The sequence below is a fragment of the Cygnus atratus genome, chromosome 18 (assembly GCF_013377495.2).
Source record: "Cygnus atratus isolate AKBS03 ecotype Queensland, Australia chromosome 18, CAtr_DNAZoo_HiC_assembly, whole genome shotgun sequence".
Taxonomy (NCBI): domain Eukaryota; kingdom Metazoa; phylum Chordata; class Aves; order Anseriformes; family Anatidae; genus Cygnus; species Cygnus atratus.
The window spans coordinates 2,270,478-2,295,579 of record NC_066379.1 but is presented as its reverse complement, the minus strand read 5'-3'; the positions used below and the strand labels follow the sequence as shown (position 1 = coordinate 2,295,579).

The window sequence follows — 25,102 nt, the reverse complement described above, 5'->3', positions numbered from 1 at the left end:
CACATTCTGTTGAAAGCAAATGTCTGTCTAGATGCTGCTGTAATTCAGGAGGTTGTCCCAGCTGAAGAAAGTCAGCGGTGAAGTTGCTGGAAAGAGCCGAGAGCAGGATTTTATCCCTGTCCCTGTTAATTTGCAGGGAAACGTAGAACAAGCCCCGGTACCAGCGATCTCGCCAGTGGTTGCACGCCTGGCACGGGAACGGGACTTCTGTGGTCCCCAGAGGTGCACCCCAGTGCACGGCTCCATCCTTGTGGTGGTGGAGCTGCCCTGTGCTGGGGAAGGGGCTGCGTGCATTCCTCCTGATGCCCACATATGTTGGAGTTTAGAAAGTCCTTGAGTAGAGGGAGAGCAGGGCTGAAGGTGACTGGCTGGAGCCTGCCTGGCTTGGAACAACTCAGAGGTGTCCTCATCGCTGCCCGGAGCTGCAGGAACAGTCGCTGCTGCCCCACGGCAAGTGCTGCTCCCTTGGAAGTGGCTGCTTAATTTGGCGTAGCTGCTTGCATGTCGTTACAATCCTGCAGGTTTAATAGCTGGCACGGCCAGGAAGAGGTGTGGCGTTGGGCCTCAACTTCTATAAAAAAGAGAACCCCTCCTTTTCCATGTTTTCACTCTACTGTCTCAAAGTAATTTCAGAGTTTCTGTAATAACCACGTCCCTTCTGCAGTCTGGGACCAGCTGAAGTGGGTGAATGGTCCCCACGTGCCGTGGCAGGGGTGGCACTTGAGGGCGGTGACACTCAGGGCTCCTGCAGTGCCCCGGGACACCTCCACACTAGTGCCTGAGATGGCTTAAACAGCATTTTTGTACACTTCCTCTGAGTGGTTTGTGTCTGCCTGGGGCTGCTGCTGACAAGTTGTAGATGCAGGAAGCACAAACCAGAGCTCAGCACTTGGAATAGGATCAATACAAGGAACCACGGGGCCTCTGGGAAGAGGGCGTCAGGCAGAGCCACTAAGGAGCGCTGCATAGGATCACAGCTAGAAGGCTGCTCATTCAGCCTGAGCAGAGCTTGCCTCACAGAGGAATTAAAGGCTGTGTTTGGCAGATCAATGCTGTGGAAGCTGTAGCTTTCTCCAGGGATGTGATTTCTCAGAGGTGACCAAGCCCTGGTGCAAGAACTCGATGCAAGCCCTGCTGGCACCAGGCACATCTCCCATTTCCCTGGTGGCTCCAGCCGGTCTTCAGGGAGGAAGGAAATGAGAAAAGGAAGGGAAGAAAGCTGGAAAACTGAAGACAACTCCCTGGGGGGGGGGCGTCACAGAAAGTCTCACTTTGGGCTTGGGCCTGGGCCTGGAAAACCACGAACGAGGTGGGATCAGTGAAAGGCTGCCTGTGGGGCAGGAAGCACCTCTCGTAGGATGCACCCCCTGTCCTGAGATGGACACCAAGGAGGTGATGGGGGAGCCTGTGGAACCTGTCCAGCAGAGGGGACTCGCTGTGGATGAGGAAGGGCTGGGGACAGGAGCCCTGCCAGGAGCTCCCACCGATGGCCTCGGGCATCCCATTGCCTCTGGGAGTTGCCGGCTGCGAGGTGTCCAACCCCAGCCCTGCAGGTCGGCCGCTGTGGTGGCAGGGGACATCTCCAAGGCCAGAGGGTCCTCTTGGCCACCAAAGCCTGCAGAGATGCACCACAGGCACGGCACTGCAAGGAAGGGAAGCCCGGGCTATTCTTCCTGACCTGCAGTGGGCCACAGCCACGGGGACACCAGCGTGGCGCTGGCAGCGAGCCCGTCCTCAGCCCCTGCCCTCCCCTGGGCTTTACCCCGGCTGCCTCCTGCATCCCAACATCTCGCTGGGGCTCGGCAGGAGGCTCATCTCCCCCGGCTTCGGCCACGCAGAGATGAGCTCCGTGCTCTAAGCTGGTCACGCAGCTCCCTCTATAGTCAGTGGAGAGAGACGGGGGACCCGTCCCTCTGTCCTTGTCACCAGGGGCTCTGCTCTCCCCTCCCGTGGCACAGGAGCCGGGGCGGGGTTCTGCTGGGCCAGAACCCCCCGAATGCCTGCGGCCGGCCGGGGACACAACCTGCGCCTGCACACCTAGGGCCAGAGGCTGAGCCCATGGGAGCAGCGATCGCTGCCTCTCCACTTGCCCCCAAACCACCTCCAAAAAGCAAACCCCAAATCCTCGAGCAGCAGGCTGGGAGCACGCACCCACAGATGCCAAGGCAGATGGATGGCGCTGGCACGCCGATGGCAGGAGGGCTGCAGGTGCCAAACCCGGCCCCTCCACCTAGCTGTGCTCTGGCAGCCTCAGCACGATGCTCGTAATGCCCCTCGTTTGTCATCTTTTACTCAAAAAGCGTGTAAATCCCTTCCCCAGGGCGCGGGGCTGTTTTATGGCTGGGCTATAAAACCCTGAGGAATTTCTCTTCTGATAGAGTGACATTAATGCCAATAAACTGGCTAATATCAGGAGTGAATTTAATGACCAGAGCTAACACCAGGACACTGATTTGCAGCAGCCCATGATGGAGAGGAGCGGGCGGAGGCTTCCAGGGTCCAGATGTGGGGTTTTGTTTGCGGCATTGTTTGGAGCAGAGGAAAGCACAAGAAACGGGAAGCGCAGGTTGGGCGCTCTGGGAGCTGTTCACACTCTTGCAAAAATCATCGAGAAAGGAGGGAAAATTCGCACTTGTTCAGAGCTTTGAAAAGATGAATATTTGAGATTTCTTACATGTGGGTTTTTGTTGTTAAAAGGGCAGTGTGGCAGGGTTTTGCTTCGTGCACTATCCCTGCTCCAGCTGTCATCGACTCCTTCCCATGTGGTTTGCAGGCTTCATGCCATGATCTGCCTGTTTCATGGCTCTGGGACATGGCATCTCTGATCACCGCAACTTGGTTTTCTTTTTTTTTTTTTTTCCCCCAGAAAGTAACTGGAAGCTAGCACGCAGGCAAGAAACGTAGCATAGCTGCACAACTCTGCGGTTAGCTACTGTTGGGTTAGAAATCATCCCTAGAGGCAAACTCTTATGCTTTTACCTGTGCTGGTAGGACAGCTTCAGATCTTTAAAATACCTTTTACACAAGTGAGGACAAAGGTGTTACATGTTTGGCTGTTGGAAAAGCTGCCAGCACTCAGCCTGGGTGCTGCCCAGCTTTGCTTTCTGCTCACATTTCATTTCATTGCCATGTCCTGCAAGATGTGCAAAAATCAGTGGCATTTCCTTTTTATCCAAGTTTAAAAAGAAACAAAAACAAAACAAAACAGACATCATGCAAGCATTTCTGCAACATGATATTTCTGCATAAATACATCACCGGAACCAGGTACTGCAAACACCATTTAAAATAACACAACTTTTCCTCTACGGTTTCCTGACGTGTGACATGAGATGTGTTATGGATGGAGATATAGAACCTAGCGCATAGGATGGGGTGAGAGATGAGATGCACAGGGGAGAGGAAGGCGGGCTGGATGTGTCTGTTAGGCTGAATGAATGAGGCTGAATTAACACAAACTGTCTCCAGCGGCTCATTCATGGAATATTTGCTGGGAGTTTGCCCGAGCTCACGCACACTCGCAGGGTGGTTAAACGTGCTGCATGCTCCCCCGGGGGGTCCCTGCCCGTTATATGCACTGCTTTAAATGTGTTACACGTGAAACATGAACGGAGCGATGCGATGGTTGAAAGAATCAAGTCTTATGGAGAAAACATGATGTGCTGCGTGAGATGCAGCGGCAGGCAGGGAGATGGCAGATGCTGCAGGACAGTTAATTCCTTAATTCTAAACACATTGGGTCAAGAGGAGGCTCTGGGAGAGCTTTGCCCATCGGCAGATGGCTTGGTGAGATGATAAATTAATATTGTTATTGATGGAGAAATGGCTGAAGTTGTTAGATGGCATTTTTGTTTTGTTTATTTGTTTTAAATGCTCATTTTTACCAATTATTTCAGAACATTCCCTGAATCGGGGACACAAAACAGGGGGAACATAAAACACACTGTGCCATAAACAGGGCTCAGAAAAAGCCGGTGTTCAAAGGAATGCCTTTGCTGTAGGAAACTTCATTTCGTCTGCTTTTGTATAGGACGGTGGATTATGCCAACAATAAACCATTCCAACTGCTGTGAAATCGTGCTAATAGCCTGCGAGTCGGGGAGCTGCTCATGCACCAGCATATTTATTACAAACCTTTGTATCTGGTAGCTCCAATAGCCACATTTTTGTTATAACCTGTGGGGGGTTTGGAGAAGCATTTAAATGTGGCAATCTCAAGTTTCAAGAGCAGGAGCAGTTGAGAAGGCAGGGGAAGGGGAGAAGAACAATTGCAGAGGGTGTTCGAGGAGCAGATGAGCCTGCGTCTGGGAAGCGTGGGCTTAAAGCAATGCAAAGCGCCTGGCAGAGGCTGGTGGGGCTCTGCCTGGCTGCCTGGGGAAACTGAGGCAGATGCAGGGTGCTGTGGGCTGGAGGATGGGAAATGCCAGAGCGAGGAAAGCCCTGGGAGACACAGGTGAGGGACAGGGAGGTGGGCACCACTCTGGGGCTTCCTTGTGATGGGATACATGGGGAAGTCAGGGATGGGGATGGAAAGGGGAACCCCCCACGTCCCTGGGGTGGAGGGAGCTGGGGTGAGCTGGGACAAATGGAGCCCAAAGGGCGCTCTTCTTGCAGCATGGTGCATGAACAGAGAGGGACTGCACCCCAAAAGCGGGCTTAGGGTGAGTGTGGGACATTGGAGCCCAGCACCCTAAAGTCCCCCCAGTGCACTCCTTAGTGGCCATATAGTGGGGCAGCTCAGAAATCCGTTATTGAAAAAGTTTTTACAAGGTGAAAAAAAAAGAGGGGAGGGCTGTCTGAAGAACTGATTGCTTTTTCTGCTTTGGCAAAGTGTGTCTGTTTTCAGTGGAAAAAAAAAATGTAGAAGCATTTTCATTAAAAAACTGAAAATGCTGAAGACCTGGAGCTTTCCAGCCAAAAATACCCAGCAAGGCCAAAAAGCTTTCCATTTCTTGTTGATATTAGTGCTTTGAGAGAAAAGAGGTGAAGCTTTCTGCAGAAAAGCCTAGCATCTCCTGCTCTGGGTTTGCTTGATCCCTTCAGCAGAGCCACAGGTTTGGGATTTATGCCTCATCCAGCTGAGGGTTAAAAAAGTGTGCTTGTAGGACTTGATCCTATGCAAAGCAATAGAGCTTGGTAAGGTGGGGGCTGCCAGGGGCACCCACCTGTGCCAGAGGGCCACCCCATGCCTTCTGGGGATGGCTGGCCTCAGGTGTGCTGGGAATCCCCCTAAAATACACCCTGCAGAGGCTGGGGGGCTACTCGCCCCTGCCAAAGAGGAGACCTCAGAAAACCCTGTCTGCTGAGCGAAAAAATAAAATTGTTTCCCGTTTTACTGCTCTGGCCTCATCCGGAGGAGGGGAGCGGCTGGTGCATGGGTTTGGTGTTGCCCTGGCTCCTGGGGGTTCGGGGGAGATGAGCGCTGGCTTGCAGACCCCATGTCTGCCCCACAACTGGGGCTTTGCACGAGTCTGCCCTGATGCATGGGAGTGAGAAAACAGCCCTTGTAACCTGGAAACATCTCAAAACTCATCCTCAGCAAGGAGGACCTTTTATATCTTGGAGGCTTTATCCTCACTGGGAGGCTGGGGAGACCGGGGTGGTGAGGGGAGGGGAGAGGAGGAGGTAGGAAAATTCATTTTGGTGGCTTGGCTGGGAGAGGAGCAGGAGGAGGTGGGCATAACAGGAGCGGTGAAAGCAGAAGAGGCAGGCGGAGAAGGGGCCGTGCTGTCCCACCCGTCCCACCCCCCCAAAAAAAAAGGTACCTTTGCAGGCCTTGCGGTGGGAGATGGGCTTGCTGAGGTCGCGGTAGAAGCCCTCCTTGCAGTAGTGGCAGTGCCGGCCGGCTGTGTTGTGCCGGCAGTTGAGGCAGACGCCGCCACTCTTGCGCCCCGACAGCTTGTACAGCTCCATGTTGAAGCGGCAGCGCCGAGCGTGCAGGTTGCAGTTGCAGGCTGCAGAGGGCACAGAGTGCAGCCCGTCAGCACCCCAGGACCCCCAAACACAGGGGGTCCCCCGAGGGTGCCCGCCCCAATACCAGCCCACGCCTCTCCCCAACTGCCACTTTTTGGTGAACCCGGCTTCTTGGAGGGGAAGCTGAGGTCAGCGAGACTTCGTGCTTCACCACCGCAACTTACAATGTACCTTCTGCCTCTCCCCGCTCCTCATGTGATTTAAAAGCCGGGCACGGACAGGGAGCTGGCACGCATGGCTGGGACACGGCCACGCACAGCTTTGCTGCCAGAGCTTTGCCCCTTGTGAGCCCTGCTCTGCTCCCTCCCTTCGGCTCCTGGCACCGCAGGGCTTTGAGCCATGCAGGACACAGCCCCCTTTCTTCTCCCCAGCACCCCTTGATCCCAATCCCTCTGCCCCAGGGGGTTCCAGCAGCCCCATCCCACCCTTCCCAGTATTCTCATTCACATCCATCCCGACAAGCGTGTTTGAGCTCTACACAACATTTCAAAGTCTTCCTCATTATCTTATTCCCTGGTTCTCCTTGCCATGTTTGTATGTGGAGCACAAGGCTCCGTGGTGTGTGTGCAGCCTAAAACACGTCCGCAAGACCTCACCTGCATGCCTCCCATCCCGTCCCGTCCCGTCCCATCCCATCCCATCCCATCCCATCCCATCCCATCCCATCCCATCCCATCCCATCCCATCCCATCCCACCCAGCTGCTCAAACACCGCTCCAGCTGGCTGTGCTGCGACCAAGCCTGCCAGGAGACATCCCATGCCCCCCCCCAAGCACCCTAAAGTCAACACGGGCGCTGCTTTCACAAGGGGCCTTCGCAAAAGGCAACTCGAGGACTTCAAAAGCGTGACCCTTCTCCTGCCGCTCCCCGGGGCTGTCACGGGGCCATCAAGAGGCGGTCTCTAAGGCTGTGCGCTTTGCTGAGGGTTTTATAGCTTGTTTTCTTTTCCCTTTGCTTTTATTTGCTCTTCACCCCTGAACAATGCAGCTGTGCAATGCCAGCCCGCAGCTGGGCCCCCTGCTCAGTGCGAAGGTGTCACGGCCCTGGGCTTGTCACCTTCCTTTCCAGCAGAGACATCTTAATCCTTCATTCCTTCCTGTTTACCTTATGGTGCTTGCCCAGGACAAAGGCATGCTGTATTTGTTTAATTATCAAATTTCAGACCCCAAAATTACAGTGCAGTTCCGGATTATTTATCGGGAACAATCCCCGGTTAACTCGTGATGCAAAATCATAGTGGGGAGCACAACCCTCTGGCCACGTCCGCCCAGCAGGATGCAGAACCGTTTCCCTGCTTTTCCCCACGCAACCCAAACTCCTGCAGCTGCCGTGCCAGGGCCCGGCCTCACGTCCCCACCAGATCCAAATGCCTGCAGAGTTGGAGAAGCAGTCGGATGGTGTGAGGGTGGCCCCAGGGCGCTTTGTCAGCCGTGAGACAGCCCGATTCCCAACGCCACTGCTTCAAACTGTGTTTTGCATCCCCGTAGGTGAGCCCCCAGCCTGCGGGGACATTTGCCATCTCCCAAGACAGGAGAGGAGCATCAGGGTGAGCGGCCCCACAGCTCCTGCGTGCCGAGGGACTCGTGGCTTTGGAGACCCAGCTCGGCCCTGGTTTGCTGATGCAGTGAGCATGGGTAACCAGACTTTGCATCAGAAAGAAGCGCGGGGGCATGCGCCCTTCCTGCTTAACCTCAGCACTGTACACGTGCGACCGGGGGCTCTGCCCTGCAGCGCACAGGAATGGAGCTATTGGGAAGTGGTGGTGGAGTTCATAAAACACCAACCCTTGATTTGCAGTGGGGAGGAGCTGAGATTAAACCCTTCCCATGGGGCATGCAGGGGCAGATGGCGGGGTGAGACCGAGGGCTGGTCCTGCTCCGGCAGCAGAAGACTGGCCAAGATGGGGACAGGAGCTGTGACACAAAGGCACAGCATGGATGTCCTCCGGGCTGTGGCTAACCACCAAGGCACATTACCAGCACCAGCCACATCGCTTGGCTTGGGCAGAGGAGGGGAGATTCAGGTCCCTCCATCTGTCCCCTCTGCCGCAGGCTAGGAATGTGCAGGCACATCTCTGCCACTGAAAGCCTTGAGACTTGCCAGGGACTCTCTCTTTGGTGTTACAAACAGCAAGATTTACACCCAACTGACCAACATGGGGAGGTATTTCTCCAAGGGGTGGCATGGAGAAGACCTCCTTTTTCCTCAAAGCCAGCAGGAATTCATGTTTTCCAAAGAGTGTGCAAGCTCACCTCCTCAAACTAGTGCTTGAGGAAAGCTGGCACTGGTACTCCAGTATTTTGCAAGACTGCATTGGTGAGTCCTTTTCCAAAACCCAAGGCTGAGCCCACCCGGAGAGCAAGTGAAAATCTTTGCATTTCTTTGGGTTACTCGATAAACAGAGACGTGTTTGCAAAGCCAGGGCACGGAGCTCCTGGGGTTTTCTCAAGGTCTGTGCAAATATTTCGGCTGGTCCCACCGGGCAGAGCTGTGTGGGCAAGCGGAGGAGCGAGCAGGGTGCACAGAGCTGCTCACAGCCTGGGATCGATTTCAGGCTTCCAGGAATGCAAAAATCCTATGTCTGGAGGAGGGAAGAAGCTGAACCTCACATGGGGCTGCAGGGGCCACCTCTCTGGTATGATTTCTCGGTGAATCTTGGCTCCAGCAGCATGGCCTGGGCTGTCCCCTCTTTCCACCTGCCCTTCCAGGGCACTGAGGGCATTTGCTGGGCACTGATCACCTCCTAATCCCACCCCTGGATGCTTTGCCATCATCCCCACTTTGGGATGCACCTGTTTGTACAGACAGTGGGGCTAAACCCCCAAAGAGACTGCGTTTTGTGGAAATAGTTGTCCCTGTGCTATCCCAGAGCAGACGGAGCTGTGCTGGGAGCTCCATCTGTACCCTGATGTGCTCAGAGATGCCCGATGGGAGAGGCTTAGACAGAAGAGCCCTCCTCTTTTTTCCCTGACAATAGCACATAGGGACGGAGGAATTAGGGCAATGCAACAAATGGCCCATGCAGGCGTCAGAAAGTCCCTGCTGAGGACGACGGTGGGATCCATCACGCTGGTGCCACAGGCTCGGGGCAAACTGGTGATGGGGGCACGGAGATGCTGAGCAAGGAGGGAGGCACTCAGGAAAGGAGGATCCCGCCCAGCCTCCCCTCGCTGAGGGTCCGTCGCCCGCTGTGCTGAAGCCTCTTGCCTGGTTTTGAACACGCGTTGGCCTGGCTTTAATTTCCAGCCAGTGCTCCTCGGTTTGAATTTCCCTTCTGCAACAAGCGGCTCTTTAGCAACCCATCTTTTCTTTCTATGAACACCTTTGCCGGCTGCAATAAAAAATCACCTCCCAGGGTCAGCACCACCTCTGCTCCTTGTGCTTTGCTTTCACCCGGTGGAGAAGATGCTCCAGCTGAAGACCCTGGAGCAAAGCACGTGCCAGGTGCCACAAGCTCCCCGATGAAGGTTTCGGTTCCAGTTGCTCGGCCTCGCTCAGCGCTGCTGCCTCCTGCTCCTTTCTTTCTCTTACTCTGCCAAGGACCTCCCCAGCCTTTTGTTCGCTGACTTTATTGTGCACAGATGTACACAGCTTCATCAAAGGGCCTCTACCTGGGCTGCCAGGCTCCGACACCAACAACCAGACGTCCCTGAAATGCAGATGTTCAGAAACCTGGAGGAGCTCAGAGCGGAAAAGGGGAAAGTTGTGGTCTGGGGCCAGTCAAATAAACTACAATGGCAGCAGCATCCCCTCCTTAAATACAGCATCTTGGTAGAAAAGCTCTGTCGAAGAAGATCAAGGCAGGCAGGATTTTCCATTTGGGGGAGTGAAAGGAGATATCCAGGTCAGAGGCGCAGGCTGGTTGCGGTCCTTTGTGCTGCCACCGCGTCCCCAGGCCCCGTGTCCCTGCGCCCGGCATCTCCCCGGACGCATTCCTCACTGCGGTTTTCATTCAGCAATGACAATGCTGCCCTTTCAAAACACCCCACCCTTTCCAAACTTATATTTTGGCAATTTTCAAAATGAAAATTGCTTTTTAAACAAACGAAACCCCCAAAACATTTTGTTTTAATTTTTGTGAACAATAATTCAGGGGAAGGGGGGAAGGGACGGGGGAAGAAAGAAGAAGCCAGGGGCTGAAATTAATCTCTAAATTTGACTTGAATTAATGAATAGCCTCAGTCTCCTTAAAATTGTCCCTTTTCCAGATAAGTTTTTTTCTCTTTTTTTCTTTTTTTTTTCCCCCAAAAAACTGCTAGTTCAGCCCAAGCCATTATTTGTCTCTCGCAGGATCAAACCTCACGTGCTTCATGCTGCAAGGGCCACCCTGCCTGTGCCTGGGCCCCAAACCCCTGGAGACATCTTTGGGGATACTTTTTGGGGGGTCCATATGGATGGAAGAACATATATCCCTTAACTCCAAGGGAAGGGATATCGGAGATGGAGCAACCCGAGCTGATGGAGACCTGTCTGCTTGCTGGACCAGAAGGTGAGGAGAAAGCCCTATGGATGGAGCCCTCCAGCATCGCATGCCTTCAAGCCTGCTGCTTCGTTTGAAGTTTTGGAGCAGCTGGGGATGAACCTGGAGATGCTGGTGGAGCTCCTGTACCATGGTGTGGGGCTGCACCTGGGGAACGAGCCCCAGTGGCGGCCCCACATGTCCCTGGGGACCCGGATACTGTCCCCACTGGGACAGGGATTTTCCTTCAGTCTTGTTGCATGAAAATGGTAAAGTGTGGAACGACCCAGTTGTGGTGGCAGTGAAGTCCTCCAGCGTGTGTGGCCCAGGAGCTCAGAGCCATCAGGACACATGGCCAAATCCAGCTCTGCTGGCAGGGCAGGTGGCCCTGTGTCTCCTGCATGGACCAGTGCCCCGTGCCACACCGAGCCAAACCCTTTGTCTGGGAAAAATCCATTTGTGTGCACTAAGCCTGAGGGAGGAGGAGGATGGGAACTTGATTTGGTTTGCTGAAGATGATCCAGCAAAGGAGAAACCCAGGGGAGGCTGTGGCTGAGGGAGACACATGGTCTGTGCCAGGCCCCAGGTTTTCTGACATTTGGCACAAAGAGATGGAGGAAAATGTGTGTACTTGCTACAGAAAATGCATCTACAGCTGGCCTCACTCACAAAACCAGAGCCACAAACCCAGTTTGCAGTACAGGCTGGGCAGAAAGGGAAGAAGCCCCGTCCCTGCTGATGCACCCCAGAGAGAAAGGGACCAGGGAACGGAAGATATCTCCATGTGTGGGAAACCCGAGGAATGGCAATTCTGGGGAAACAACTCTGGAAAAGACGGCATCAGAGTGACTGAGGAGCCCCCAGGAAGCTGCACATCCCAGGGGCCCTCTGCTCCCCACACTGCCCAAACCCCCACGTGCCCGAGGACCAGGAGGTCCTGGAGCTGTTCCCACCCAGCACGGGTTCTGCAGGGTGCAGCCCCAGCCCGTCACAGCAGCAGGTTTCCTGCCCAAGATTTCCAGTGATAAGTCCCCTGCTTTCTTTTACGTTTAAAACGCCAGACTTGCTGTTTGGGCTTAAATGTTTGAGACTGGGTGTCTGACTCAGGCTGAATGTTTTTGGACAAGTTCCTGCTAAAATGATTCAGTTGCTAATGAGAAACGAGGCTAGTGAAAAATCCAGTGTTTTGCCAATGGCAACAAATTCGGGGATTTCTTTCCTTAAAGAAAATCTATTGCCCTTATATTTGAAGCCAAGGCTTAAAAAGAAAAACACTGCTCCCTGGTAGGGATGTGTCTTTTGCTGTCTCTGAGAAGAACTGCTCTAAGACGAACTGCTCCAGCTTGCTTGAATTTGTCATAAGTCACTGAAACTTGAGTAAGTCAAATTTGAATTTGAATAAGTCGCTGAAAAAATGGAAGACAAGTTTGGTCAAAGTTGGAAGAGATTTGCAACTAAATTCCTGAAGAGCTTATTTCCAGTGGCCAAACCAAGCTTAAGGAGCAGGTAGGAGAAGCAAACACTGAACGTCAGAGCCTGATGGATTCAACCCAGGGGTGTTTGGGGGATTTGCCCTCAGCCAAACAGAGGGTAGGGGTGAACCAGGCACGTGCTGCTGCCCATCAGCACCTGTAGCCAGCTCAGATATTGGCTCTCAAAGTGAGCAGCAGATGGCTTGGCAAAGCCCAGAGCCCGGAACCAACGTCTGAAATGGCCGTGGTCACTGGCGTGGGGTTTTGGGAACAAATAGAGAAAGTCTGGAGCTGAACACAGACCAAACCCAAAAGGCAGGAAGACCAAGTCCCATCAGATCCACTACAGAAGGTCACTTTGGCGACACTCGCCATCACCAACCTTTCTCCAGTGCTGTGGGAGCCAAGCTCTGCCCTACACCCGATGTCCCTTTGGGTGCACTGCTGCCAACGGGGCACGATGCCTGCCTGTCCCCATGGCATGGGATCCAGTCCCAGCACCGACAGACACCGCTCGCGACTTAACCTGAAGCATGAGCCTGCCCGACTGATGCACAGTGTTATTAATTTCAGGGAGGGAGATGTTTTCATAACTGCTTCCACATTTATTCCTCCCGGACCGGACTGAAGCACCAGGATCTCCATAGGTATTTCCGGGCTGTCCACGTGGCCCCTCAAGGAGCACCAGGAGGAAGAGCAAGACTTTTCCCTAGGAGATTTACGGCTCTGAGACATTCAGATTATGAGCCAGATTTTATCAGACTCTGAGCAGTCGAGGTCTCCCCGTTGCTCGCCACCACACGTGGCAAGCAGCTGCTTGCATCCAGCGAGGTCCCACTGATTTGTGTATTCCTGCCCCGAATCCTCGGGGACATCTCCAGTGACCTACAATAACTCCTTCAAAGCAACTGGGCAGCTGACGCTCTATCAACAGGCAAAGAGGATGGATGAGAAACCTGTGGGCCTGTTGTGTTGCATTGAAATGTTGAGACTTCTGGCAGCTTCTCACCCAAGGCATTTTAGCCCAAGACAAAAGCAGTCTTACTCAACACAGGATACAAAGCACAAAGCCGAGCCCTGGTGCAGCACACAGGCTTGTACTCCAAGTGCCTGGAAATGTGCTGCAGTTTGCCCTCGCTTCCTCCAGTGAGCATTCTGGCACTGGCTGCCCCAACAGAGACACTTGAGTGGGGTTTTTGTCCATTTAAAACCCCGTGAAAGCTGTCTGGAGATGAAGGCTTGAGCCTTGTAGCCCAGATCCTGGATAAGAAGTGGAGGAGGCACGCCCAAGGGCTGGGAGGAGACCCCCGAGTGGTCCTTTCCTGGAGCCAGTGGGTGCCAGGGGGTGTCCTGTCCTGCACTGAGACTGCAAGCATGGCGTGCCCACCTCGGGTCAGTCTCTGTGATCGGGGATGAACCCTGTTTTCTTCAGTTGCTGCAGGACCTGAGCAGGCAGTTTTCTCTTCCAACCAGATTTTGTGCAGGAAGTCTGCAGTTAAGTTTCATCCTGGAAAGTACTTGATCAAATTATTTTTTTTTTAGAAAGGAAAAGTCAAGAAGAGAACTCTTTACTTTGATCTGGGAGATGATGCCAGGCTGCCATCAGTGTTTTTTATTTAATTGCACCATCCAAACCTTGCCTCCCAAGGTTGCAATACTTTGAAATGAACAGTTTGCATCCCATAACTCATCTGGCTGCCATCTGAGCAGGTGGGGACCTCACCCAGGACCCTGCGGGCACCCAGGCGCAGCAGAGAGCCGCTGGCCATGGGCTGCCCACCGGCTGAGCCCCCAGGTGCCTCGTAAGTGCCAAGCCCAGGGGAATCCGAGTGGGGACAAGTCCTGCACTTAGGCTCTGCCCGTGCGGTTTCCCTCTTAACTGGTGCCGATCTCGGCAGCTTTCCTCCTACCGCCACAGGGCTGTGGTGCAGCAGGGGAAGGCCTTGTGGTGCTCACCTCTCTGGCTGGCGTGGACCGTGGGGGACTTAGTGAGTGGTTTTCAAGGCGCTAATGTCAGCATCCCTGTCCCAAAGCACTTGGTCTCACCAATATTGTTGTATTTCTGTCATAAAATCAGAGCCCCAGAGCTCACAAGGAGGGGATGTGCTGGATCTGAGTGCTGGTGCTCCAGACCAGAGCCAGGGGCAGGATGCAGCACACCCGTCACACAGGGGCATTGCTTTCCCTGCACAGAACAAGACATTTTCCTGAAGGTTTTCCCACACTCCCAGTAAGACGTATGCCACTTGAGAGTTAAAGTCACAGCAGAAAACAATATTGAAAGAATTTGCACATACAGAGCAAAGGTTATTGAAATGCAAAAAGCACAATAATGCAACCAACTCAGCAAGGAGGGAAAAGACTTAAATATCAGTATTAAATCCTCTCAGCCTACAGTGCTACAAACAGCCTCAGCTCCACTCCAGCACTGCCCTGGGGAATGGGGAGACTCGGAACTGGCAGCTGGGGGGTGTCAGCGATGCCAAGCGGAGTGACAGCGATGCCAAACAGGGTGAAAATGATGCCGAGTGGTTTTAAACTTGCAGGAGCGGCGATGCCTCCACAGCAGCCCTGGCTTGAAATCCTGTCCCCGCTGCTCCGCCTGTGCTCACCCAGCTACCTGTGAGGTCGGGCTGTACAGGGCTAGCACTGAAAAGCAAACATAGCATGTGCAGGAGCATGTTGTGTTGTTTTAACCCTAGATCATTTCCCAATCTTGTCTGTATCAGGGCCAGGGGAACTGTTAAACTGTCCCCAGCCAGACCCGTGACCTAAGCTGTGGCTCTGCTCCCATGCACGCTGCATGGCTGGTGGTCACCTCCAAACCCAGCGGTGTCCCCTCTGAGGTGACACGGAGCTGGTGGCACCACCCAGACAACCTCTGTCACTGTGTCACTGTAGGACAGAGCAGCTGCAGTCCCTGACCACTTCTAGCTGGTCAGATCACCTGCAACCAGCCCCACAAAGGGCCCGAGCCCTTGGAAATCTGCAGAGCGCTCAGCAAAGGCAGGCATGCACATGGGAACATCGTTCTGAGGTTGTTTCCCTTGTGCACCCATCACCTCCCTGTTATGTTAATAAACTGTGTTAGATTGGTGCAAATTAATTAAAGTTCCATCGGTCCTGCGTCAGGCAGTGGCTAGGACAGCAAGGACCATCCACCCCTGTGCGTGACAGGGAAGGTGGCAGCCCACCACTGGCACAGGCTGTGTTTGTTCCCACTGCTCTGTCCTTGTTCCTGCTCTGTGAATGTCCCAAAATTCGGCAGCTGTCCTGATACAGGGGCACCCAGCAGCGGGCAGCACCAGCAGCCCACTCGTGCCTCTCCAAAGGCACGTTTGGGTGATGCCTGGGCTCCCCTGGGCCACCACCACTGGTGACAAATGAGCTGCACCGTCCCCTCCCTGCGCTCCTGTGCACCCACAAACTGCAGGTGCAGAGAGGGTCCTGCCTTGGCTTTGCTGCTGATCCCAGTGTGAGCCTGGCCAAGTTACTCAACACCACCTTGCCTCAGTTTCCCATCCTGGCAGACTCAGAGAGACCTGGTTACAGGAAGCCCTCTTTCCTTTCTTCCTCCTCTTTTTTTTTTTTTTTTTTAACACCTCCCAAGGGTGTTAACCTGGACCTTGTATGAGCCTTGTGCTGACTTTCAAGACCCTGTCCAGGTGTGAAAGTCTGGGGATGCCTATGTTTGCTCAGAGATATTCACACCTTCGGGGCTGTGCACAAAGCTCTCTTTTGTGGTGTGCCTGAGTCCAGGTAAATAGAGCTATCTTATCTCCAGCGAGGTTATCGGGGATCTAAGAGAGAAGGAAAACTCTGTCTCATGTGCCTGACCTCCCCAGCAGCATTATCACCGGCGCGGACATGGACCTATTTCGAGGAGGTGTTGGGCTTTCTGCTCCCGTAGCCCAGGCTAGTGCCAGGACTCCCCTGCAAGGCGCTGCTCTGTTTGGTTTTCTTGGAGATTGGGGTTTTATCGGAGCAGACAGGCTTATCCCTCTTATCAGTGCTACTGTTAATGGATTGCTTTCGGCTGCTGCACAGCAGACCAGCAGTGGTTTGCTGGAAGCTCACCCAGAGCCAGTGCTGCCGGGAGTGACGTGCTACAGCCCCGTCCTTCTGCAGCCCCAGAGCTCCTTGGGTGCCAGCATCATGGTCTGTGTGTGCTTATCTGCACCTGCAGCTGCTGTCCACTTAAAAAGGCTTTGGTGTGGGATCCTAGAGGTGGTAGAGGCTCCTAGAGGCTCCTTAGAGAGAGAATGGAGGAGCTGGAGACACAAGCATTTTCGGGGTCGTGGTACCTATGGAATGCACAGCATTGGGAGATGCGAGGCAGGGGCCATTTCCCCCATGGCCATAGCCCAGCAGCACCAGGGGACACCCCTGAAGGATACTCAGCCCAGCCCCAAGGTGGGATGGGGCTGGGAGCTCTGCCTCCAGGCCCAGCCTGGCCCCTACAGCATTACCAAGAATGAAGCAGGCAGACATCTGCTCGATCCTGAAGCAAAGCTACCAAATCTGGACCTACAGAGCCCTCAGACAAGAACAATGTTTCTGGAAATGCCAACGTCACATCATCTGCACCCCCCCAGCTCTCTGCTAGCTATAGGGGTGCTGCTGCAAAGCCCCACCAGCACCCAGCGCCCATCTCCATAACCCCACAGCCACTGTCAGAAACCAGCAGGGATGGAGCAATGACAACAAGAGCGTCCAGGCCCAAGCAGAGGCATTGACAAGCCCTCTGGGAGGAGGTGGACGTCCCGCCGAGCCCAGGGGTCCCAGCCGCCGCCCTCTTCCCTGCTCTCAGGGATGCTGCAGCTGCTGCACGCTCCCGCGCCTGCAAGGCAGATTTTATCAGATGCCTTTAATTAGCTTATCATGGGCAATTAGCTCCACTGCTCAGACTGCTCCAGGCACGGTCTGCAGACCTGGATGGTTACACACCCATTCAGAATGCTCTGAGATGGGCTCAGGCCACTCCATCCCAGGGACGGGCCACTTTGGTCCCAAAATCACCAGCCCCACCATGAGGACTCAGTCTGTCCTGGGCCTGAGCCTGGTTCTGGGTCCCCGGCCATCCCTGTGCTGACAACAAGGAGGGAGCATCACAGAATCCCAGAAGGGTTTGGGTTGGAAGGGACCTTAAAGTCCATTAAGTCCAACCCCTGCCATGGGCAGGGCCCCCTACCCCCAGCCCTGGCTGCCCCCAGCCCCATCCAGCCCGGCCTTGGGCACTGCCAGGGATGGGGCACCCACAGCTCCTGGGGCAGCCTGCATCAGGGCCTCACTGCCCTGTCAGTGAAGAATTTCTTCCTCATATCTAATCTAAACCTCCCCTCTTTTAGTTTAAAGCCCTTCACCCTTGTCCTATCCCCACATCCCGTAACACAGAGTCCCTCTCCAGCTTTCCTGCAGCCCCCTTCAGGCACGGGCAGGCCGCTGTGAGGTCTCCCCAGGGCCTTCTCCTCTCCAGGCTGAACAACCCCAGATCCCTCAGCCTCTCTTCATGTGAGGGGTGAAGAGCACCCAGTGAGAGCACCACAGGGTGCCCACATGGACATGGGGCAGCCTGAGCATGGCCAGGAATTGAGCCACATCCCCATAAACACAGAAGCACTCATGATCATATCCCCATCCCCAAATACCCTGACAATGGGCCTACAGCTTGAACTCAACTTTGCCAGGAGGCTTCGGAGCTCCTACCCAAACCGCCCCCCCCCCGGCTGCTCTCCACCCCCAGTGCCCGCGGAGGGGCCCTGTAGGGATGCCCGGGGAAGGCTGGCAAGGACGGGGGCCGGGCAGGGACCACACAGCTCCGGCGGTGAGGAGGGCCCGGCGAGCGGGTGGCCGCGGCGCGACGGTGCCGCGTGATGCCTCTGCAGCTGGGGTCATGTCTCCCCCTGGGATGGGGTTGGGAAAGCCACTTGCCCTGGGCTGGAAGATTAATGATGTGAAGGGCAGGGTGACAGGTCTAATTTGTTCATTCTGGGTTTCTTTTCCTTTTTTTTTTTTTTTTGAAGTGATCCCCACTTTTCTGCAGTCCCAGATGTGGCGTGAAGCTTACACCGAGCCCATCTCGGTGGGAGACCTGCTCTGGGCTTCAGCTGAAGTTCATGAATTTTTGCCCAAGTGTTGCAGAAAGAAGATTGCGTTTCTTATAAGGAAACTGCATTTCCTCCAGTTCCAACACCCGGCTGGGAGCAACGACTCCTGTATTTCAATCTGGCCTCTGCTGTTGCGTCTTGGACGCTGCTCTGAGCCAAACCTCTGATCCTGCTGTGGTTCATTTTCAGGCGCGTGTGCCCCAGAAACTTTTTTTCTAAATTAATTTTTCATACAGAATTCTTTTGCTTGATGGATGCAGTGAGAAACTATTTCCCAAACAGGAAAGGGGACCTCCCTCCCCCCTCCTCTCTCTCGCGTGGATGTTTTTAATAACAACATCAATTGTCTGCAAAAGACTTATTCCTTTCTGACCTCAAAACAACTCCTGGTTAGTGCATTCCAGCATGGCCACAAAATGAGCCTGGATGAGCCTGGATGACTTCACAGAGCCAGGCGAGAGGCTTCCCACAACCCAACACAGTCAGTGAGGGGCCCGATCCTGGCAGATGGGAACTTGGCTTCGCTGGGGGCTGAGGATGCTGAGTACCTCGGGAGTGGACCTGGATGCCCAGGACAGTGATTTCTCCATCATTCCTACCTTCAGCTTCCCAGCCCTGCCTGTTTCTCCTGAAACCTCCTCCTGCAGAGACATCCCCATTTGTCCTTCATCCCTGAGCCCCTTGCGCGGTTCCTGGTGATGCCAGCTCCACGTGGCATGAGCGAGAGGGGCCACTTGATGCTGGAGGTTTAAGGGACATTAATGCAGACCAGCATCTGCACCGCTGTCTTGCATTCACAGCCCTAAGAGCCCAATTTGCAAATTTGCAGTCCTGCATGGCTGGACCACAGCGATGGTCACAGGACGCAGACCCCAAACCTGTGGCATCCCACTTCAGCCGAGGGGTATTTTCCAGCCAAATTATCAATTGATTACAGCAGCTTGGGACCAGCTGGAGCTGCCTGCAAAGTCCTGGGGCCCGGGCTGTAAAGAAAAACTAGTTTTCCTGTTAGGTCATTGGAAATACCCATCTGGGCATTTTGGAAATACAGCATTTTGGTTTTCCACTGCAAAAGGGCACTGGGAAGCCAAGGCCACCTCAAGGCAGGCAGAGGAGGGAAATCAAGCCACAAACAATCCAACTAAATAAGCGTTTTGGGGGGGATCAGATAAAACATTTCTATGGTCTGAACTACCGGCGGGCCGGGGGAAGGGAAGTGCGCAGGACAGCAGATGCTTTGGCAGGAGAAGGGAAACAAGCTGCAGCTCAAGCCCACCTCCAAGTTCCCAGCTTGGCCGGAGACACCGGTGCTCACCCACTCCCCACGACGGGAGCCCCATGAGCTCCGAAACCCACCCGTCCCACCAGGACCAGGAGAGCCGGAGCAGCCCCAAGCAACCCCTGCCTCTCGCCCCAGAGCAAGCTTGGAGCTGTCGGGCAGACCCAGAAGCACACTAGCTCCGAAACGCCTGACCGCAGTGCAGGCTGACGTGTAAAATCCCTCCCACGGAGGATTTTTGGCTGGGTTTCTGGGACAGCTGCTGCCTGGACCATCAGCCCTGGTGAAGCCCAGCTGTGACGCCCTTGGGTGACGGCAGGCACTGTCCTGCCTGGCCAGGTGTCACCCGCTGTGGCCGAGCGGGATGAGCATCCCCGCACCCGGCCCGGGGCTGCTCCTGGGCACTACCTCACAGTTGTCTTCCTTCAGGCAAGCGCTTTCCCGAGCCAAACCTCTGAAGTGTCTGTGGTTTGCCCATTGCTGCACATAAGGCTTTTAAGTGCTTGTTTGCCACGGTTTGCATCTCTGGCACAAAGCTTGCCGCAGCCCTGGAAATAACCCTGAGCTGAAGCCTGATCCCCACGGCAGGAAATAAACATAATTTTATAAGCGTTAACAGACAGCAGAGCATCGGCAGGAATACGCAGCATTTCCTAGGAACCCAGATGTTTGCAAACCAAAGGGCTACTCCAGCGCGCCGCACTCGCGCGGGTGTCAGGGTACGCTCAGGGCCTCAAGGGATGTTCGTACATTAGGAAACAGTGTCCTTGAAAACCACAAAAACAGGGACTCTGGGGACGACGTGAGGAAAATGAGCCCACAACACCCACCAAAGCGGGTGATGCCACTGCGTCACCAGGGCTGGGGGAGCAGGAGGCATCAGGCACACAGGCAGCCCATAAGGGCAGTAAGGCAAGGGAGGTGGGTGGCAGCCGAGATGCAAGGGGGACTCAGCTCTCAGCCCTGTGTTAGCAGCTGAAGCTCTTTTAGGTTCTTACAGGCTTAAATCTGTCCCTGAGTGCTTTCTGGCTGCCATGCAGGGCGCTGGACTGGGGTCCTGCCGCTCAGCGGTGGGCTGGTTGCTGACTCCCTGGCCTTGTTGTCACCTGAAGGACCTGGGAACCTCCAGTCTCAAGCAAAGAACCAAACGTATCTTCACCAGGGCAAATATTATTTCTCCCTTTCAAAGCAAACTTGGACAATCAGCCCCAAATGCTTTCTGATGTCCCCTCCAGGAGCTGAAATCTTCACCTTTGGCCAAGCATGTTTCCCAGATGGAGAAAACTCTTTTTCTCCCTCTGAAAGCAAGCAAAGCAGATTTTTTCCAGCTGCATCATTTTGGGGAGTGCAAGTGAGAGGGGGTTATTTATTGCTTTTGTTGACAAGCTAAACTAAACTGACACTTGTAATCTGGAATCGGAGTATCTGCTGCAGCCTTGCGCGGAGACATCTGCGGATGAGAGCTGAACCAGGGCCATCAGCAGGGGGCTGGCCTGGGTACGGCTGGCTCAGTGCCGATGCTTTGGGCAGAGGGGCAGCCCCATGGCACACAGGGGTCCTGCCCATGCCCCCTGTGCCCCTCTGGGTGATGGGGAGGGATTTGCATCCCTCGGTGTTGGAGGATGAAGGGGATTTCTCCAGCAGCAGCATGGACACAGAAAGGCACACGGCCACTCTCCATCATCACCCCCTCACCACCAGACTCCAACAAGAGGTCGTGCCCAAAATGGGCCATTTCCCTATGGCCTGAAAGGATCCAGGACTCAGGAGCATCACCCCGGGGAGGTGGTGCTGCTTGCCCTGCTTCCCACCTCACCTGCCCTTGGCAGCAGAGCAGCAAAATTGCAAGCGTATCGCCCTAAGGACATGGGATGAACATTTCTAGTGAGGCTTCATCAACAATAAGCCCTTGAGAACAGCCTTCATATTCACTGTCACTCAGCTCATATGTTTAATAAACCAAAACGCCTATTCTTTCAGGCAATACAGTCCCAAATCAATATTAATCAGGCCAAAGCCCAGGGAGCCCACCTGGATGGAAAAAAAACATTGGTTTCACAGCAGTTGGAGGTGAGAAGCAAGGGCATGTGTCTGGGATGCTGAGCTGCTCTGTGAGAGATGGGGCTTCATGGCCATGGCCCCTTGGGGTGTTCTCCATCTGCCCCAGTGACACTAGGAACATCACCTGCTCCCTGCACCCTGAGCGGCATCCTGCCTTGTAGGACACACAGACACCGTGAGCATAGTCCTTATGCAATGTCCCTCTTTTCCGTCAAAAAATACAAGAGATGGATTCCTTCAGAGGGGTTTTCACCTCCCTTTCATGCCGCTGTCCCGCACTGAGCTGCTTTGCTAACAGAGCTGGGCAGTGCTGTCTGCGGCCCCGTGAACCCAACACATCCCCTGCTCTGGGCAAATGCTCAGCCTGGATCCTGCCCAGCTCATTTTTAACCTTCCACAACTTTGGCTCTGGCAGAACGGAGGCTGCTCTGTGGGTAGCCTATTGGAAGCAGCACTCCCTTGTATTTGCCTCTCCAGGTGGTAACAGGCTGAAAAACACCAGTAATCCCTCTGAATAAACCACACAGCACAGAAACAAAGTCAAACACCATTGCATTGTGCTCGTCTCCTTTTACCACAGGCTGGTTCAGCCACCCAAGATAAAGCAGGCGAGGATCTCACAGCTGGGACCCAAGAGGAAGAGGGAGGAGATGTCCACCAGATCCCCCCTCCCCAGCCCTGGGGGGATTGCCTGCAAGTTTTCCACATCTTATTTCAACTGCACCAAGAAAAAAAGCCTGCTGTCCCATCCCCTCCCACCACTGGTGCCTTTCACCACGTTTTTGGCAAAGCTCCATCTGATTTATTTGCTCCAGCCATTGCTACATTCCCCTTGCAACTCCAGTCGCTCCCAGGATGTGTCCTCACAGGCTTCACCTGGAGGACATCCGTCCTTATCAGCACGCTGCTCTGAGCTCAGCCGTGTCTCTGTAATTTCATCATAAAAACTCTTTTTGAAGAGTTTTCAGCCTTCTGAAGTAGTTCAAACACTCAGTAGCATGTGCAATATATTCCCTATGTCAAGCACCGCGTTTCTGCCTTGTTTCTTCAGTGCAGGTTGCCTACACAGTTTTTGGGCAGCCGGCTCTCAGTAACGCCTTGCTGGTTGATCCAGCCTGGGGAGCAGGCGGCTGCACACACCAGGACTGAAGGCTTCTGGCACACGAGGCCAGGAGGCTGCATCACACCGCAGAGCAGGCAGGGCTGATCCCAGCTCAGGAGCTGGTGTGGGGCTGTGGACAGCTCTGCCCTGCCCTCTGCATCCCTCCCCTTCCCCTGCTGCCCTGCGGACTGACCACAGCTTCGCACCCCTGACCTGGGGCTGCTCGGGCCAAAACGAACAAGACCTCACTGAAGAAGAAGCCATGAGCTATGCTCCGTGCATAGTTCTGTGCAAGTGAAAACAACTGTCCCGTGCCAGGTTAAATACAATTCCCCTTTTCTTACTTATATATCATGGTAACCTTCTTTCAACAAATTCGCTTTATTTCTGGCCCAACAAAGCATTACAGAGCCCTTATGTTTCTTGGCCACAATGGCCAAGACCCTCTGAGAAAACCAAAGCGGCGCGGAGTCAGCGCGGGTACACCTTGCTGGTACATGTCAAGACGGACGTGAAACGCTCGGTGCATTAAGGGCTGCGTGTTTGCTAAGGGCAGGGGAGCCTGGCAGGATGCACAGGCTTTCTTCTGGCAGCTCTCTGCCTTGTGTCACGGTGGAGCTGGGTCCAAGAGGAGAAATGTCAGCACGGCTCAGGCTGCTCAGCATCTCCTGAGCTGGTCTGTCCTTTGTCCAGTGCACTTTGGGTGGTCCCAGGCACATCCTTGCCCCAGTCTGGGATCATCCCTGGCTCTTCCTTTCTCCAGCTGCACAGGGATCCTGGTTTCCAGTAGGGAAGGGAAGAATCAGATTTCAGATTTGGGTCTCCACCACATTAAAACGGGTCCTGCACTGCAGGGACCTTCACCAGAGGTCAGGTTTGACTGAGAAGGAAAGCAGCAGAGAAAGGTTAGGGTGAAGTAGACCTCCCTAGCACCCAACCAAGGTGATGATGAGGAAAGGGAATGACACGAGGTCTTCAGAGATCCGCCTCGCTCCTGTTTGCTGCGGGTCGGCGCCTGCTGATCCAGTGGCCAGCCGGTCCGTTAGGTCAGCTGTTGTTTTGGAAAGGCGTCTCATTAGCCCCGCGTTTTCCAAGAACATCAGAGCTTTGGCAGGGGCCAAGCAGCAGGCTGAGGTTAACAAAACAACCCTGTGCAGACAGGCGCTCTGATGCATCCGAGAAATCTTCAGTCAGCAGCTCAGTACGTGCTGCGGGGATGCGTGCAGACGCCAGGGATGTCCATTCCTCCTCTTTCCGAGCCCTTCCGGAGGCTGGGAACAGCCTGCGTCCGCAGGAGGACACTCCGTGAGATGCATCTGGAGAACAAAGTCTCCTAGGCTTGCCCGAGAGACAGCGACCGCCTGGCTCCTGCAGGCATTTCTCCACTACAAATGAATGCTGCAGCCAAGAGCAACCTTTCCGACGTCCAACACGCTGTCTCCTTCGGCGGGTACTCGGCCTGCAATAGCAGCAGGCGTCTCAGGGGACAAGCCCGGCTGGAAATGTCATTAGCATGTGTCACCTCTGCCTGCTTGGAAGGATTAATCAGAACAAGGAGTTCACTTTTTAATGAGCCTTTTCATGGCGCGTTAGTGGGGGAGAAAAAAAAATAACCCCCCTCAAGCAAAACAGATTTTCCAATAAAATTTATAGAGCATGAAAAGGGCTTCTGGCACTGGGGTTCAGAGGTGGCTGGCCTTGTGCGTGCCGAGCACCACCCTCCTCCTCCTCAGAGGGTGGAAACAAAACAAACAAGCAGAAAAACCCAGGGAGCAGATAAGTGAAGGCACGGCCTTCGCTGGAAGGAGTGAGTTGCCTCTGTTGGCAAGGAACCCTCGGACGGATAAACCGAGTCCTGTGAGGCATCTCCGCTCTGCTCCACGCCCACAGGCACGGCCCCTGGGGCTCAGCTCCATGAGCAGCCCCGGGGTGTCCCCATGCCCCAGAGCAGACCCCTGGGCTTTCCTGGCATTGAGGTAGCCCCTGGGAGCCTCAGCCTGAGTGGGTCCGGAGTGCTCGAGGCTCTGGGTGTGTATTAAGAAGATGCTCACCATGCGGAGCTTGTAGATGAAATGTGCTAAGTGGTAAGCAAACTGTGCATGGGGTGAAAGCTGGGTCCACGTGGTCTCAGTAGCTGTGTGGGGATGTCATGTGGGCTACATCTGAGCTAGGCACACCAAAATACCTTTAAAGTCACAGGGAGAAGCAGCCCCCTCACCCTGGGCAGGTGTCTGAGGCTGCAATGTGCAGAGGCCACTCTCTGCTGTGCCAGGGGAGATGCTCGGACTCGGTATCTCCCTTTCAGCCCTGGGCAAAGTGTCCCCGGGAGGTCAGTCCTGGGGCAGGCAGCAGTAGGGCAGGGGGCTCCCCTGCATCATTGGGCATTTCCCACCCTCTCTGCCCAGCCAGCAGCATGCAGGACGGACCCACCTGGGGAGCCAGCATCCCCTAGTGGGTGAGGGACGGGGGCCAGGGGAGCAGGCTTTCCATGCCCTGTCAAGAGAACAAATTATTCTTGCATAGTCCACCCTTCCCTGCAGTAGAGAGTAATCCTTGCAACCATGACAGCCACTTCTCTTTGCCCCGGAGAACGGTATAAATCAGAGTGGAACAAAAGTCCTCTGCTGGGAGCTGGGCATGTGCACTGCC

The 25,102-nt window shown here is 54.6% G+C and overlaps 1 protein-coding gene across 2 annotated transcripts in view; it reads right to left on the bottom strand.

Annotated features, from left to right (window-relative positions):
* Window positions 1-25,102, bottom strand: part of NTN1 (netrin 1) — an 86,171-nt gene that overhangs the window by 34,545 nt on the left and 26,524 nt on the right. For both annotated transcript variants that reach the window (XM_035561802.1, XM_035561803.1), the window contains exon 2: window positions 5,766-5,954. In XM_035561802.1, coding sequence (XP_035417695.1) covers window positions 5,766-5,954 — 189 coding nt within the window. The remainder of the gene's footprint in view (window positions 1-5,765; window positions 5,955-25,102) is intronic.